The following is an 18,447-nucleotide window of genomic DNA, read 5'->3' as shown; positions in this document are numbered from 1 at the left end:
CCGTGAATTGTTCTTCCATTACAATAATGATATTATCTACCCAACGTCGCGACAAATTTGAATTCGGTGTATACACGTGTACAACGTAAGGTGTGTGGGACACGCGCACGTCCGTACATTACACACGTTGAGTATTACCTAACCCAATAGAGGGTATAACGACGCCGGTTGTACTTCGCTACTTTATATCGTAACCCTGAAAAGTCCAGACTGCGTCCGAAGTGTCAGACGAGAGCCACAACCCCTGTCGAGGATAATTCTCGGGTCCGTCAACTCCTGGAAGGACTATTTACATTTTACACATTACGCACCTGTAATCAAAGGCCCATTTTCTCCATATCTCGTCGCGTTTAATTCAAACTCGGGATTCTAGCTGATGGTAATTGCTTTTCGATAATAAAGCCTATAATACAACCCCCAACAGCGGTGGGTAGGAAACTGTTTACCGTTCAGCGGGGGGCGAAACTCAAATATTTATATTATGATTCGTTGATTTCGATGAATAATTTCAATGAATTATGCAACGGAGAAACATTCGGTCATTCTATACTTTTTTTTTCTCCTCAATTATTACCATCGAATTCGTTCGAAGTCTGAAGCAGAGAATTTATTTCGCCATTTATCTCAACGTTTCAACAGATTGATGAATTTAACTTTCAGATTCGGATTCTTGAGCTCAAAATACGTAAGAATAGCATCTAAGACCCATTAACAAAAAATATCGATTTTCGAGCCCAAAATCGAAAATTTTCCGAGGGGTACCTCTTTGGATTTTTTCGAATTTTGGCTAAGAATTTTAATTTTTGAAAATTTCTCATGTATTTTGACCTCAGGAGCACGAATCCGTCAGCCAAATTGAGCTACAAATTTTTCCTATCGAGATATATCCATTTTTTCGCTCCGAAAAGTGAAAAATTGGCGATAACTTTTTCAATTTGGTGGATAGCTGATTTTGACTTACGGATTCGAATTTCTGGGGTCAAAATACATAAGAATAGCATATGAAATGAATTTTTTTTTCGGCCCAAAATTGACAAAATTCCAAGGATTCCTTTGGATTTTTTCGATTTTGAGCAGAAATAAAATCATTTTTTCAATTAGGTTTAATATACTTTTCTGACGTATTTTGATCTCAGGAATCCGAATCTGAGAGAAAAATTGATCTATCTCTAAAATTGACCGAGTTATCGCCAATTTTCAGCTTTTCGGGGTCAAAAATAAAAAATTCATTTTTTAGTCTATCTTAACGTAATTTGAGCTCAGGAATCCGAATCCGGAAGAAAAAATTATCTATCTCGAAAAATGACCGAGTTATCCCCATGTTTTCGCGATTTTTCGCGATTTTTGGCATAAATTTAAGGATATCTTGAAGGGAAAAAATCGTAGCTCAATTTGGCTTTGAGATTCGTGTTCCTGAGGTCAAAATACATAAGAAAAGTGCCCTACGATCAATTTTAAAAAATAAAAATTTTTGGCCAAAATTTGAGATTTTTCCAAGGGGTACCCCTTACGATTTTTTCAAATTTTGGCCGAAAATTTTTATTTTTTAAAATTGATCAAATGATGCTATTCTAACGTATTTTGACCCCAGGAACACGAATCCGTTGTCCAAATTGAGCTACGATTTTTTCCCTTCGAGATATCCTCAAATTTGTACCAAAAAATGCGAAAAAATAAGGATAACTCGGTCATTTTTCAAGATAGATCAATTTTTCTTTCGGATTCGGATTTCTGAGCTCAATTTACATAAGATTAGCATATAAAATAAATTTTTCATTTTTGACCCCGAAAAGCTGAAAATTGGCGATAGCTCGGTCAATTTCAGAGATAGATCAATTTTTCTTCCAGATTCGCATTCCTGAGGTCAAAATACGTCGGAAAAGCATATTAAACCGAATTAAAAAAAATATCGATTTTTGACCCCAAAATCGAAATAAATCCGAGGGGTATTCTCAATTTCTCCGCTCCAAAAAAAGAAAAAATGGCCGTACCTACTAAAAATTTGCACATGTAGTGTATTTTTCCCTTGTGAACTCGTAATGAGTTCATTCTAAATAAAATTTGAATTAAAAATTGCGAGGACTCGCTCTTCTCGCTCTGCGTGACGCGTTAATAATCCAGGAGAAAAACGTCAGCCGAACATTCTTCCGTACCCTTTCAAATTCCAGACCGTGAAAATTGGGGGAGGTGTGAAAAATTCATACTCTTACAAAAAACAAAGGACCAAAAACGAGACAAAAATCGTATTAATGGGTACGAAAATAAATTCCTGCGGTGGTTTTTGTGCTAGCTGGTGCGGGAATATGAGGTGAAATTGGATAATGATATCGCGCGAAATACATTTCGTACGGAATCGTGTAAGGGGTTACGTGTGCATTCCCGGATAATTCTATAGGATTGCGGAAAGCTCACTTACCGCCAGGTCTTTAGCATCAGAGCTCCGTAAGTCAATGAAAATCCAATCTCCCGTAGCCAGACTCTGACTGTACAAGTATAGACGTTCGGCCTCGGATACATGACAATTGTCTGGAATAGAGAACAATGGATAAATCTTTCGGCATTAGTCGCACCCAACGGTTGAGCACACATCGTGAATATTATCCGACGTATAATTTCAGCTTAGGCGTAAGTGTCGTAAACTATATCGACGATTCGCCGCCAAAGGAGTCCCAGCCGAAGGGGAGGAAATCACGAGGGAACAGCAGCGAGCAGCTGCGAATGGAAAGATGATCGTTTCTGAGCCGCGTACGCTCTCGGGGTTATTTTGTTGCTTTTTATTTTGTCCCCGCCACGTTCAATCCGAGCATCTAATCTTGAGTTGGTTCGGTCGAAAGATACACGCCGTACGGTTACGGTTACCGTTACAGTCGAGACAATCTTTTCGGACCGCAAAAAGAACTATCCTCCGAAGATAAGAGAACGAGAAATGTCGAGGCGAAAAAAAGGCGAGATTTTGCTTTGGAATTTCAACCCTTCCTAGAACGAAAACGCGCGTACAACGATAAGACGAAGAAACTGAAACTGGGAGAAAGTAAATTCGGGGTGAGGGTGAACGAAACATGAAGGTGAACATTATAGAACGTAAGGGGCTGGCTGTTCGAGCGAAGGGTTGAAAACAATTGGTAAATACATAAGGTGCGGAGTTCCTGTTCCGACCTCGGTGAAGATAAAAATGAACGAGTTCCCTCGCGGATTGAAGGAGAAGACGAGGGTGTCTGGTATCATCTCGCGGTTGAGATAGACGCTTATAAGAGACCCGCGAGGAAGTTAAAAACTTCGAAAGTTTGGACGGCGAGGAAAAGGGTACACGGGGTCTTAAATAACGCGAATTTCTCTCCCTACTTTTCCTCATACCCCGGAACGTTCCCTCGGGATGACCACCGTGACTCGCCGCCAAGAGTAAAATTATCTCAAAACTCTCTTACCGCGGCGGCGGCAGCTACGCCCCGAATATTCCTTCAGCTATTACTCACCGTGCAATAAATGAAAAAAGCACCCAAGGCGATCACCCGCAAAAGTACGGGACTCGCCGCTCTCACGACCTGCAACAGAGAAACAACGAGGAAATTACCATCGGGGCGGAGAGAAAAATTATTAAAATCACCGCCGCGATACGCAGGCATTTCATTTTATTTCATCGGGTTTGATTTTTCACACCCTCTACGATCGCCTATGAATCATTGCCACTCGACGCGCGAAAATAAGCTCTCTGGTTTCCCTCGTTTTTCGCAATATCATTTTTTACGAGCATTACGCGTTAGAAAAGAATTCCCGGCCGGTATCGCCTCGTATAACATCCAACGAAGCTGCAGCGGTAGCTGTTGCGACGTGAGTATAATAAGGGAATCTGAGGTATCTGCAATTCAAGAGCCGTTCGCGAATGACAGTTACCTATTTTACGATCTAGCTGGTCGCCTTCGAACAAGCGGCGCATTTACGTCCGTCTACGTTGTTTACGCTTTCCTAGATTTTATAGGACAAAAGCACACGGGACATTATTACAGCTTGAGGCTTGTAAAGCGATGTTTTAAGGGCTGAAACCGAGTCGAGATATACACACCTTTATCAAGAACCCAGCAGAAATCGTTCCTTCCTCCCTTTTATTTTTCTTTCTTCTCTTTTTTCGTACACCGCATACGCGCAGCCTCGGTCAATCGAGATAAGATTCGCCCCACGGTCCTTCTCTCGAATTGTAATACCGCGAAATTCTTGCCTCTTGTATAGAAAATTTCGCGAAAAGAAATCCTCGCGGCAATACCGTATACTTTTGCCCGAAAGTAGATGATCCCCCCCCCGAACCATCGGGACACAAAAATATTTTATCAAATCTCTTTTAACACGAAACCCATTCCGGAAGGATTGTTCTGATATCCTACTTTATTCCAGTTTATTTTTTTACCGCATCGCTCGTTCCAGCCCTTTCGGACGAAACAAAGTCCCCGGGGTTTTTTTTTTGTTTTCTTTTCATCTCATTTTTGTTTCGCGAAAAAAATTTTGTTCCCGACGTACAAAAGATATTTTTTACGCCCAACAACCCCTTCCCCGTGTAACGATCGCGCGAATCCGGATAATGTTCGACATGGAACGGCGTGTATGATATTCATAAATATTCAACGCGCCACAGATTGAACTAAATAATACGCGAGGGATATACAAGTATATGCACGTGTCCAATTATGAACGTAAACAACAATGAAGATATTATTGGATTATTGTTTATTTTTGTTCGGTTATTTATTTTTGTTAACGTTATTTTCGGTGCTTTTCGAAAATTTAAAAACCCTCGACGTATGGAATATTACACGCATTTTCGGAGCGGATAATACCGGGTAATATGGAGTAACGCTCTTCACACGTAATCCCCAAAGCTGCGCGAATATTACACGTTTATGTATAATATATATTTGGGACGATCATCGCGTTGTAAGGACGTTCGGTTCTCCATCGGAGCACAATAGGAGCCTGTATTTAGAAGGCAGCGTAATACGCCGGACAATTTCGACCACGGAGAATAGTAGATCATTATAATATAGGTACAATGCGGCGCGGACACAGCACAGAAGACTTTTGAAATGGCTCTGAAGCGATTCGGGATACCTGCCTCTGAGACATTCGTTAAAATTTCTTTTCTTTTTTTTAAAACCGAAACCTGATTTTTTTTTGGTTTGTTCGAGTTCGAGAAAAAGTACGTCTATGCAAGGGCCGAGGAAAGGATCAATGGGACTCGTAATTATCGATTTTTCAACCTCCACCTTCGACTTTGTTGTCCTACCGAAGTAATTCCCGTGTTTTTAATCCTCGGCGAATTTTTGAGACGCGGAATGCTCGCGTCGCGACACTAACCCGATTCGAGGCGAGGAGAAAAATGTGGGTTACGGCCTACCGCGGGTCACCGTATTAATTCAGTAAAAATGAGAAACCCCATAACCTCGATGGAATTTTTATGTCCCCCTGAAATTGCGCGACTTTCGTATTGTGGTACTTTCTCTATAATTTTAGATGGCCCGAGCCATCCGCGATTCTAGGAGGACCATTATTTTTATACAACGAGCGTATATGCAGGTATATATATAAATAATACGACCACGGTCTGACGTCCCTCCTACTACGTACGGATCGCGGATATTCGCATTCGAGTCGAGCGCTTTCCCCGCAAAAATTCTCATAGATCCGGCCTTTAACGAGATTTTTCTACTCTCTGGGGTATACATTGAGTCGGTATGTTTTAGCTGTGTATATACCGAGGCTGATGGCTACGGAATTACACCGGTATGTGCGGAGCAGCGGTATACACGAGTATATACACATATCGTCAAGGATTAGGTATATCTGGTAGGAAAGTAACGGGAAGGAGTTCGTATGTAGTAAACGAGGAGAGCCTCCAGCATCCAGACAAAGTGATCTCGTTTACGTTCACTTCCAAGTGCTCCAACGCCGTATACATCTTGACAAATAACGTCGAGTGCCTCAAACTCGCGTCGCAATATTTAAATCGCGTGGGAAACTTAACTTCGCGTATATTTCAACGTATTCCATTTGTTTATTTATTTGGAATTTTCGTGTTTTTTTTTTTCTATTTTTTGACGTTAACACCAGAGACAACTAACGTGGGTAACCTGTTTCTATTTTCTCTGTTTTTTTTACTCTCGACAGCTCTTTAACCGCTTTTTTTTTTTTTTTTAAATTCTCTCCCGATCTTATCTCGAGGTTTTTTACCGCTAACAACCGCTCACCTCTGCTTAAATGTTATTCGATATTAGAATTTCGGTGAAAATACGCTCTCCAAAAATTGGCCTTGAGGATTTTAAAGAGGCAACACCAGGAGATGAGTGGAAGACCCGCTTTTTTCTGCTACTTAATTTTTCAAAATTCTACTGAACTTGAATTCTCATTTCGAATGATTTTCCGGGGAAGTTTGTAAAAATATTCCTGATCTTCGTTCCAGATTCGATGAACGTTGTTGGAAAAAATTTAGATGCGATGGGATTTTTTTTTTTCCCCAAAGCCCATTGACGAATTGAGACGGAAAGGACGCGTCGATGCGTTGCCGAGTTCTCGAAATTAGATGGCTTAATTCGACGCGGTAGACGAAAAGCGAAACAAAGAAAGAATAACGGGGAAAGAATGATCTCAAAACTGTCAAGTCCAACGAGCCCTTCGAAATCTTATTCGCGTCGGCGAAATTTTATACCCGCGTTTCAAATCAACGCCGGACAAGAATTCACCCCTCGTCCTTTTCACGAATCGAAGAACCTTTCGATCGCAGTCTCTCGAAGAAGAAACGAAGGGATGGACGAACGAAATAAGGTAAGGGTGTTCTACCCTCTCGGGTGGCACGCGAATGTTAATTATTCCAGGATCGGTCGGTCGTTCGGTTGTTCGCAATTCGATTTGTCGATCGATTGAAATTCACGTCCGTTTCAGTCATCGAATGGGATATTTATCCCATTCGTCCCGGTAACCGCGTATAGGTGCGTACCTAGGTATACCGTAATTTGCATTTCCATTTTGCCGGCGAATGGGTCGTAGTAGGTGTGTCGGGTATATACGTAACATTAGAGCCCCCGGGCTAATGTATTCCGGGGATATGACACCGTTCGAAGTTACAAGATAGTTAAGGAAGCGCGTATAAGGCGACGTCAAAACGCGTAGATTCGTCCTTGTGGGGGAGGAGTGCAGGATAACGTAGAAATCTACCGAACCTGGCGACCTACCTACCTCCGCGAAAATCCACGAGCAGCTGACGGGCGAGGGGTGAACCGCACCCTCCAAACTCCGCCATCCCCCAACCCTACGGGAAAACTTAAGCTCGCCGGTAGCGACCCTCCGTAATTCGTTTACTCGTGCTACGCGCTGCTGCTGCTGCTGCCGCTGCCGCTGCTGCTGCAATCGCGTGGTTGGCCAAACCAACCGTCCGCCTGCGACCTGCTGAATAACTAAAGCGTGATTTCCATGCGACTGGAAGTTCGGGACGCTCGGTTTCTGGGTTTCCTAACGTCCGCAAATTACGGGTTTGCCTATACTTCCGATTCTTGGCTATTCTTTTCCTCGAGTCGCCGTGTGTTATTTTTTCCTCCCACACTTAACTTCTCTTTCTCTCTTCCTTCTTTTTTTTCACACACTCCAAAGTCCGCGGAATGCGATTTCCGAGATTGGTTTACCCCGCGCCGCCCTTTACATCTTGCTTCGCATTTTGTTTTTTTTTCCTTTCCTTTCCAATTTTTTTGTATATCCATAGGAATTTATTTCAAAAAAAGGTGAGGGTCGATAAGAAACGTCATTCCAAAATTGCTTTCCGCAATCAAGATTACCGAGTCAATGATTATCGGCCACTGTACTGTTAGCTTTCAGAACGAAGCTTGACATAATTAATTATTTTTTCATTGATTTATTTTATTTTCCTTTTTTCCAATGGTGCGTCTTGAGACGCGTCAGGTATTGAATGGAATTTGTAATTAGATTTGACGAAACACTCCGTTTCTTTTTCTCTCAAAGCTTTGTGCTTTTATTTTGAGTAAATCTTCAACGGTATATACCAAGTGTACGGAATCAGTGGTACCATCAACATCCGAACGATTGGAATTTTTTTTTATACCTCGATTCTCGGTCCGAAAATTACTCTTGAGAAATGTATGACGAGGAGTTCGCCCCATTGTGAAGACTCGAGGGTGAGAGTTTGAGAAAAAAAGAATATTGAATGAAAAAAAAAAAGTGGCAAAGATAGCGGAGCCTTTTATTTTAATTCCTTTAAAATTCCACCGTCAATCGATCGATCTTTATAACACCAACACCTGTGCGACTGAGAAATACGATTACATTTTAAGGACCTCGAGCGTCTTTTTCGCCCAGATTCTTATTCCCCGTGCCCGTACCGCTGACGTTTTTTTTTTTCTTCATTTTATTTCATTTTATTTCTTTCTTTTTTTGTCGCCACACGAAGACCCGAGAAATACAGCTGCGACTTTGCATGTTATTTGATACTCTATTCCACGCTCTGACCTTTATCTTGATTTTCTTTATCACCGAAATCGTTTTTTACGTTTACCTCAGGCTGTATATTTTGATGCCGTTGTTATATACAAGGGTCGTTCGGGGTGTATAAAAAAAAATTAACCGTTTTTCATCGATATAATTGATCAACGGGGTTCTGTTCCAAAGAATTTTAACGATTGCGAGAAACGGTTTTTTCTCTCCTCCCGATCCTCCGAGACTCGATTCCTTCGTGACGGATGTTTGCTTGTGATTCAACGCTTCGCAACGACGGACAAAGTAGCTGCAATCGCAAGAAAAGTACATCGAAGCCCCGTGTAATGGTATCAAATTGGTGGACGCTTGCTCGCTCGTGACTCGCAGCTATCGATATCGGCGGTGTGCTTTAAATTTTACCTTCTCCTATGATAAAAATTCGAACGTTTATACAGGCGAGATTAGAGGAATCGTTAATCAATCCGCGATATGTCTGCGAATCCATTCTTTTTACATCTTTTTCTTTTTTTGTTCGATCGAACTCCACAATTCACCCAGTTTTCAACCATATCCTATAAAAATCCCATTCCCAGACTACCCCAGCTGCAGGCTGTCCATCTATCTTTGAACTCTTCCATTTTTACTGGCACTGAATGAAAACGATATCTAGACTCGTGCCGCGTCGATTTCGAACAGAGCGGAGCTTTTATCCTAATAACTCAGATCCTATACAGGATTTTGAACGGTGCCGTTCGCCGTAGATACCCGGCTATGCACGCTCGACTCGTACCAGCGTAAAAAACGGGGCATTTTTTTGGCGAGCTTTTTTTTCAAAGTTAGTTCGATATAATGTATCCGAATATCAATTTTCAAACCAAGCGAATAAAGCATATTCGATCTGTACGGGAATTTTCGCAATTCGTCGATCACATATTTGTATCCGTATACCAGCGCCCACCCCTGATATCCCCCTGCGCCGCGGCACTTGCATTTTGAAAGGAAATCATTCACGCGCCGATGACCAATGTAATCTTTATAGATCACACGGCCGTTCGGATCTATATCTATATCTCGTGACGTATGTCTACCTTTTAGAATTTCTATCGCAACTCCATACGGAGGGAAGGGTACGGGGTTGAAGCGGGGAAAAAGGGGGAACAAGTTTTATTCCGTTAACACGTCCCGTCGTTGATATCGTATACGGTTTACGTGTAATCCATTTTTTGTCGTTTCGCTTTTTTCCTTTTGTTTTCGTATACAACAAAGGGGGGGGTGGTGTCCACGGAGTAGCAGCCATCTTTAAAATTTGAATAATAGCCGAGTGTCGTAGCGGCGGTGACTTTTTTCAGAAACCCTCTTCGTTTTTTTCCCCTCGCAAGCCCGGAAAGCGTTTTTCCGTCAACGTACGGAGACTTTTTAAAATTTTTCAAAAACGAAACGGAAGCTTCGGCGCTTATTTTCAACGGAGTTCGCCAGAGATGTTATTTCTAAAATCGCTCGAATCCCGATTCCGGAACACGTGAACCGGGTGGCGTGTGAAAAAGCTCGGTAAAATCACCTACGAGGCACGGTGTCGATACTTGGCAACGATTGAATAGAGCACATGTTCGCTTGGGTAAAAATCGAATCGCAACGTGGTCTTCGAAGCGTAATATACCCAACACCGACTCCGAGTCGACAACGAGTACAGATGTACCGCACGTAAGAAGTACAGCTACGTTAAGAAAAGAGGACCGATGAAAAACGTGTGCACTGAATATCGAACGATATCTGGCAGCATCTCGGCTGACGGCGTGACGTTCCGAGAGCGACGTACCTACGTACCACACCCAGGATATATGTAACGTAAAACGGTATACGTATGCCGAGAAAACGGTGTAGGGACAAGAAGCTAGACGACCGACCCCCCCGGCCCCGTGGTGTCGGGGAACGGTTACCTTTTGGTTTTTTCTCTTTTCCCCGGGAATACGTGACCGAAGTAAAGAAGTAACCAGGTGTATCGCCGTTATACGTATCTGCATACGTGAAGAATATCTGCCTCGCGCCCCGTGTTATACACATACCGACGTAACGACCGTTTGAAAATTCAACCCACGAACAAATATTCTAATATCAACATAGAAGTGGCATCTATCTAACTGCTGCAAGCTGCAGAGCTTTTCAACCGGAGTTTGCCACATTTATCATCATTTTTTTTTTTTATAGCTGTCCTTTTTTTCTCGAACGACTCGGATTTATCGTCGAAGTATAAATGAGCGTTTTCTCACACCCCGAAGCGTGCACGATTTTTGAAAAAAAAAAAAATATATATATATACAATTAATTAGCTGTAGCGATGATTGTATTAAAATGAAAAGCTCATATTTTGTCCGAAGTTATAAATTTCTATCGATACATAGAGCGAATATTATTGCATATTCATAGGAGCACTCTGGTCCCCCCCCCCCCCCCCCCCGTCAATTCGGCATTGCATTGTCGGAGTACGTTATAGAGTTCGACTGAAAAAAGAAAAAAAAAGTCAAATCAAATAAAAAAAAAAAGAAAGCCAAAATGCGAAAGGCAATGGTACGATTGTGCCAAAGAGGGGGTTGGGGTAATAGTGCTGTGAATAGGTATACTACGAAAAAAAAAAAAAGAAACCGGGGAAAAAAATCACGTAAAATATGAATAAAATGAATACAGTAAAGGCTGAAATGCCGGAAACGTGTACGGACATACATGCTAACTAAGAGAGCATTCGCGCGATCGGACCGGACGAAAAATCATCGTTTCCTTTTGTTCTTTTTATAATTTGAGTTTTTCTTTTTTTTTTCTCACGATCCTTTTATCTTCCCACAACGAAGCGGATGTCGGACAAAAAAAATTTACCAGGATCACGAGCGGCGGATACGTGGTCGGAGGGTATCTTGTCGTTACTTTGATTGGTGCTTCCTACGAGAGTTGCCTTCGGAGAAAAATCCGCCACTGTCCCGATACTTGGATTAGTTTAGGTTCTTGGCTCAGGTTTAGCTAGGACTGCAACGCGGCCATGGACAATACCATACCAATACCTATTTTCAAAGAACGATGGGAGCGGGTATATATACACACGTGCTTCGTAGGTGGTCATAGGTGGTCGTACAAAGCAGGAGGAAGAAATAAAAGGAAAACAGGAAAGCAAGGGAATTGGTCGAGTAGATAGATATGTGGGAGACCTAATCTAATAGACAAGAGAAATATGGCGGAAAAGTGGCCGGGGTGGAAAACAAGTCGAGGGTACCTCGCATGCTCAAGATAATTGCACGACGGCCTCGGATGAAACGGATTCACCGGACGTCAAAAGGATTACCGCACTTCTACGATTTTTATTTTGTATATCCAGGATTGAAAATAAATATCGTTCACGGATCGATACGGAACAAAAATGCCCGATTGGTAAATAATTTCGTACGATGTAAATGAATTCGCTCGACCCACAGTATACGTTTACCGGTCGATCGTTCGACCGAGTTAAACTTCGTTCCGGATATTTATGGCCAATTGTTACAAATCTGGACATTGTTTATCTTGCTAAAGAATACCGTTTATTTTCTCCACAAAATGAAAGAAGAAAAAAAGGAAAAGAGAAAAAGAACTTTACCAATTGATACCGACGTAGCCAGCTATACATAAAACTTAAATCCAATAAGAATGTATTACATCGAAACCTTTGTCGCTGAAAAGTTATTGCGATCTTATTAGTTCGTTTCGTACGGATATAGGGAGAAAGAGGAGGAGGAGAAGAAGTAAAAGCTCTTTTTTTTTTTCTATTTTTACTCCGAACTTTTTTTTTCACCCTGATCTTTTTTTATACCGAAAGGTTGACTCACGGGTTTAGATTCAATTATTGGCTACCGGTTAAAACGGGATGAAAACCAGTTGGATTTTCAGATGAGGTTAAGATCAGCGAAGGATATATATTCGCAACGGGTTTTAAATCGTAGATATACATATTTAATTCCGATCGATTCCCTACAGTATACCGAAGCAGGTATCGTTAAAACCGAAGTCGAACTGAAGAACATAAAATTGAGGATTTATTCAAAAGGTACAACCTGCATGTCGCTCGTTTAACTCGTTTTATATGATTCAATATCCTTCGATTGCGCTTTTCCTCGAATCCGATAAAGCAAAAAAAAGTAATTGTAATAAAAAAAAAAAAAAAAAAAAAAAAATCAAGGAATAACATCTCATCGGGTGAGTAACGCAGTAAGATCACCTCGTCGGAAATCTTCCGAACGACGAGGGACGTGGTTTGCACGAGACACCTATTAACCGCTCGCGGGGAATCGAACGAAATAATTAGCGTAAATGTTCACGATTCCTGAGTACACGTTTATCATCATTTGCCTTGGATTTCTCTCATTACGCGATGTGACGCGTCCAATTTACTATATTTGCTGAATTTAGCAAATCGCTTTTACACCCGATAAACACGTTCCCGTAGACGCACGTATTCGTAACGTTATCGGTGAATTCCCGTCGCCAAACAGACGATGGACATTTCACGCTTACGTGATTTTTGTTGTCGCAGGAAATAGCGAAGGATGCTCAATTTCCACGACACGACGCCACGGACACGGAATTAATAAAATACCAAAGATATCGAATCGCTCCACTTCTGGGGGAAAAATAATTACGAAGCGAAAGTTCCGTCAACCGAAATCTGACGGTCCTTTGAAAATTCGTCCGAGTATAGCTGAGAAAAAAGCAAAAAACAAAAAAAAAAAAAAAACAGGACTTTGGCTCAACGTAATGAATAATAATGTCAGAAGGCCCTCGCGCGCTGTCAGTGGCAGTAGGCTTATGGGGTTTCTCTGTCTTTTGTTTAAGGGCAGCCTAAGGGAGCACAGAGAAATTAGCGGAAATCATAAAAATAAGGTAGGCGCGGCGGTTTGCGAAAAACTTTAAACAGGTTCTCCTCCCTCATTCATCCCTTCCCTTTGAAAAGTTGACAAATTATTCCAAAGGGTTTTCAAAGTTGTGTACCGTTCACTTTTCAATCAGGTTCGATTTTTTCGTCCACTGTTTCGAGGGCGCGTTAATTTGTCTCGCCAGAAATTTATTTATGCCGAATCGCACCGCCCTCCGTAGAATATCGTTTCACGGAAGAGCGTTTCGGCGTTGGACCTAATTCAGTGACAAGGACGCTCTCGAGTCTGACGGATTAGGGAGGCAGGGACGTACAGTGACGAGCGGACGAACGAAGGACGAAAGGACAAACAGCTGAGCATCAACCGATCGGACGAAAGGATTGATAGGAGTGATGGGGTCGGCTTAAACTACCCCAAAAGATTTATCACGGAAACAATTCTTTTTCTGGTACAGTCTGTACGTACGGGGGGATCGATATCCGATCGAGATCGATTTCACCGCGTTTTATCATCCCTTCCATGAGGAATTTTCTTCTTTTTTTTTTTCTCGCTTCCGTAGACACGCTCAGGTATACCTATAGCTCCTATTCCATTTGACGGTGTAAGTATAGAGGGTGGTTTAGAAGGAACTACTATGAGGGAACCGAGTAATCGGAAGTACTTCGTCCGACCCCAACCCCAAAACTCGTACAATAAATTCCTCTAATTAGAACTTGCGAGAGTTCTGTCTCTTCGCGTTTCCTTCCTTCTCCGTCAACCCGACAGCTTTACTATAGAGAAACCTTTTTACCTCCTCCTCCACCTTGCGAATTCTCATTTCTCCCGCTGTTTCCCCCCTTCGTATAATATCTCTTTCAAAATATGACTCGTCGTGAGGCTTTCGCGCGACGCGAACGCTTCAAAGTAGGTATACACGACGAGCGAATAAATAAACTAAATATTTATTACTACGATTAGAATACAACAAAATATCCTGCGAAGATATCGAAATTCATTTCGTTCGATCTGATTTTTTTCTTGCGGACTTATGCGAGTTTTATCTCCGCGATCCCGTTCAAAATTTAAAACCCAAAAGATTGCTGGTCCCGACACCGGGTTGAGAATAAAAGTGAGCATCTCGTTTTCGGAGATTATTATAAATAAGGCCGTGAAACGATTCCACTTGGTGCGAAGGCCTATTTCAATGTTTCGTAAAAGACGCGTGAAAATGATACAGGTATCAGGATTTCGGGGCGCACTGCAACACGTGTACGTAAAGAATATGGTGTACTAAAATTTTATGCCCACGATAAAGCAAAACGATAAAATAAAGGAAACAAAATGTAACGGGGTCGCGGGATGCAGACGTAAAAAATTGTTCTTTTCGACAATTTTCCGTCCATTTTATTTCACACCGCGCCGCAGTCGCCGTTACGAGTAAATTTTATTTTCCGTCCAACGGTTGATATGTGGGAATAAATTTTAGTCCACAATTTAATTCAATATATGCGTATTGAAAAAAAAAAAAAAACGAAAAGAAAAGAATAAAATTTCGGTGCAAAGTAATCCCCCATCAATCGAGGACGTTACGCACACGACTGAGAGAGAGAGAGAGAGAAAAAAATTTAGTCCAATTAAAAAGCCCATTTGACGATTTTGATTCGCGCAGGAAATCCTTTTTTGCAAGTGAAATAGCGAGGCGGGTACGCGGCTAGGAAATCCTTAGGGATTGGTTACACCGTTCGCGGTTGGGTGCGATTACAATTTGTTCATCCGCGCAGACAATTTTCCACGAAACATTGACGGATTTAATTACAGTTTATATAATATTTCGCAGCAGAAGTAGAGGAAACTAGCTGCATACGAGGTGACTGAAAGTAATCGTGCGGGTGAAAACGTCATGGAGAAACTCGACGTGCGCCTGGTTAATTTCTGCAATGTATTGAACCCCGTTTCTCAATGGCCTCGTAACCTCAGTGGGTGCGTTGTTTTATTTCTTTTTTGCTTTTTCATTTTTTAACAGTCAATAATAACTCTGCAAGATTTCATTTCGCTTTATATCGAATACAGTGGATACAACGCGGAATGGTAACTCTCTTCCCTTCGGAGCCTGCAGGGCCAAAGATTCGAGCAAAGAACTTGTAAACAGGCAAGGAAATATATGGACGCGCTCGAGATACAACCCCGTAAATTTCCGACCCCAGCGAAATTTGGGCTTAAATTTTCAGACCGCGCCCTAAGCCTGTTCCAAATTAGTTCACCCCCTTTCCCATGCCCCGCAAGAAAAAACTATATGTAAAGTAGACGTAGGGCGATATATTTTTTGCAATATTCATCCCGATGTCCGAATGTTTTATTGCAGAGGGGTGGTCGCTACGGTGGACGGAACTTCCGTCCGCGCGTCGAATCAGAGTGATATTTATTTTTCCCCCGTTAATTGCACGCGATCGAAAGATTTCCGAGGCCGTGCGGTAAGATGATGCGTAAATCTCGACACGTGGAATCATAATTCTATAATCTTAAAATTTATAAACAACTTTACGTTGAGGCTGAGTACTAATTAACGATTCGTTGAGCCTCCTTCGCACCCCTACTCGTCGTTACCCACTAGCTATGCAAAAGCGAGATAAACCAACGGTGCGAAATTGAGCATAAATTAGTTGATGCGCGTATCCCGTGTTCGAAGTATGTACGTATATAAATTACACGTTATTACATTATGCACGACCGTAATACATACATGTGTCCATACACCCGAAGAGTCGGCGTTACACATTTTATTCCCTTGATCAAAAGCGACCCGCTAAACGACCATGAATAAATAAATAGATAAATGAAGGATGGATGGATGGATGGATGGATGGATGAATCGAGCTTTATATTTAGTGTCTACTAATCTCGAATTTGAAAACGATTGGAAACCACGCCCTTCCCACGTTTTTCCCGATGATCGTTATATACGATCGATTCCGCCCGATAGAGAACCCGTGGAATCCGAGTATATATCTTTGTTCCGTGAGCCTATAACCAGCTCGTCGTTTTACGGCTCTATTCCGTTGGGATTTCATTCGCACTTTCGTCGTGTGAGGAATTTATTTATTTTTTCCTTTTTTTTTATTTTTTTTTTTTTTTTATTTTCCGCATACCTATTCATGAATCTGACAACCGCCTGTACGGGTGTAATAGATCGAGCGAGCATTGACGAATCGATCAACGAATATCATCTGCCGCGCGGGATGCAAATTCAATCAATCGTCGGGCGTATCGGTGTACGCCGCCCGTACGAACGATGTAAAATTATTTTCGCGGTATTACACGAATGTCCGAGGTTGAATGGAAAATGAAAACGGAGACGGAGAAGAGAGGCGGGCGGGCAGCGGGGGAGGGAAAAACTAAAATCGAACAAAATGAAGCGGGGAAAGAACGAGATAGCGCGGGAAAAAAAAAAAAAAAAGGAAGAGAAATGAAAAAAAATATTGCTAAGCGGAACGAAGATACGGGATGAAAGTCTGAGCTCAATTAAAGAATTCCTTGGAGGCTTCGCAGCGTTTAACTTTCGGAGTTATACCGCGTCCAATCACCGCTGTGTTCCTACCAGAGAATCGTAATTACTCTGGTCCTGCCAATTTACCTATCCGGCCGGTGTGGGGCGGTATTATATCGATCTTCACGTCAATCACCGTCCACAGCTTGATCCACGTCATTCTCCAAATTCACCTCATTCGTTAAGTAGTCATAGGGGCTACCTACCTACGCCGATTCATCCGCTCTACGCACGACCGAGGGATTACCAATAGCGTGAAATCGCGTCATCTCGAACTCGGAAGAACGAAAAAGGTGGAGGGAAAAATCACATCCAACGGCGATGTTCGTATATTAATTACAATTACTCTACGTTCTCGCGTTAATTGTCAAAACAAAGAGGAACTCGTTCGGTACTAATTACGCTTAGCTAACACACGGTAGCAACGAAACAACGTAATGGGTATTCGAGACCCTCCGGATACGCTAGGGGTTGAGATCAGTGCGTTGCAGGGCATGACGACTGGACTATTCTACAAGGGGCATCCTTCGTCAATTGGAGAAGTCCCTGGACCGCTGGCGATGATTTTCCATTATTTTTTTTTCAACGTCCCGTCGAACACGAAACTGTCGCTACTCAGATTTCAATATCGAAGAATCGTTGCTCTGGAAATTTCGAGGACCGGAAAAACTAATTTCCAACCGTTGAAAATCTGCTCGGCATGGAATGCCCCATACGTATTACGTGCACGGACGTACATAACATCCCTTATTCGTTCTATAGCGTGTATCACAGGTTATGCTAGCCTATAGCGACCGGTTTCCCCTATCTCATTGTCAGTTTTGGAACGACACACCGTAATAATATATATGTACATGCATGGGTCCGGGTTCACGTAGGCGTTCCGTATCACGTTACGTACCCAGGAGAACGCGAAGCTCTGCAGGGAGAAACAGAGAGAGAGAGAGAGAGAGAGAGAGAGAGAGCGAGAGAGTTTACGGAGCATCTATACATACGGCAGATTACATAGGAAATTACGAGAGGCGTAATTCGATCGTACGAGCAACGGGTTGCGACAGCGTGTGTCAAGGTGTGTAATATAGTCACTCATCGCGCGTACGATTGGCGCTTACCCGAGCAAAGGGACGTCGAGATTCAACGACTGCTGATTAAATCGCTCTCAACTCGGGGCAAATAACCGACGGTTCGACGTAAAAAAAATTGAACAAGTCGATAGGTATAACGGAGGAGGTGAACATCGAGATCAAGATCAATCTTTGAATCGGAGTGTCTGATTTTTGAGAATTTTAGCGTAGCCGTTCACCTTTCCCTCCTTCCTTTTCTCCCAACTTACAAGCGGAGTTAAGAGCTTCGAATTTTCCAGGCTTAAACCGGCGGAGCACGCGCCTGTACCACGCGATAGCTATACGAAGGTGATATACGACTTTGTTCTGGCGGGGTGCCACGCGAAATCTATAGCCAACAGTTTAGCATTTAAATGTCCGCGAGAACCTTTCCCTTCGCTCGTCCTTTTCTCTTCAAATTTTTCAGTCTCCCTTCGCCTCGTTGTCCTTATTGCTATTCCGT

At 42.3% G+C, this 18,447-nt stretch overlaps 1 protein-coding gene across 1 annotated transcript in view; it reads right to left on the bottom strand.

Annotated features, from left to right (window-relative positions):
- LOC105687442 (probable G-protein coupled receptor 158) overlaps positions 1–18,447 on the bottom strand; it is a 109,875-nt gene that overhangs the window by 15,087 nt on the left and 76,341 nt on the right. The window contains exons 6-7 of the mRNA XM_020853197.2: positions 3,474–3,542; positions 2,417–2,526 (exon numbers count right to left, since the gene is read on the bottom strand). Of these exons, the coding sequence (XP_020708856.2) occupies positions 2,417–2,526; positions 3,474–3,542 (179 nt within the window). The remainder of the gene's footprint in view (positions 1–2,416; positions 2,527–3,473; positions 3,543–18,447) is intronic.

This window comes from Athalia rosae, chromosome 4 (assembly GCF_917208135.1).
Source record: "Athalia rosae chromosome 4, iyAthRosa1.1, whole genome shotgun sequence".
Lineage (NCBI taxonomy): Eukaryota > Metazoa > Arthropoda > Insecta > Hymenoptera > Athaliidae > Athalia > Athalia rosae.
This window is presented reverse-complemented; position numbering and strand designations above follow the sequence as displayed.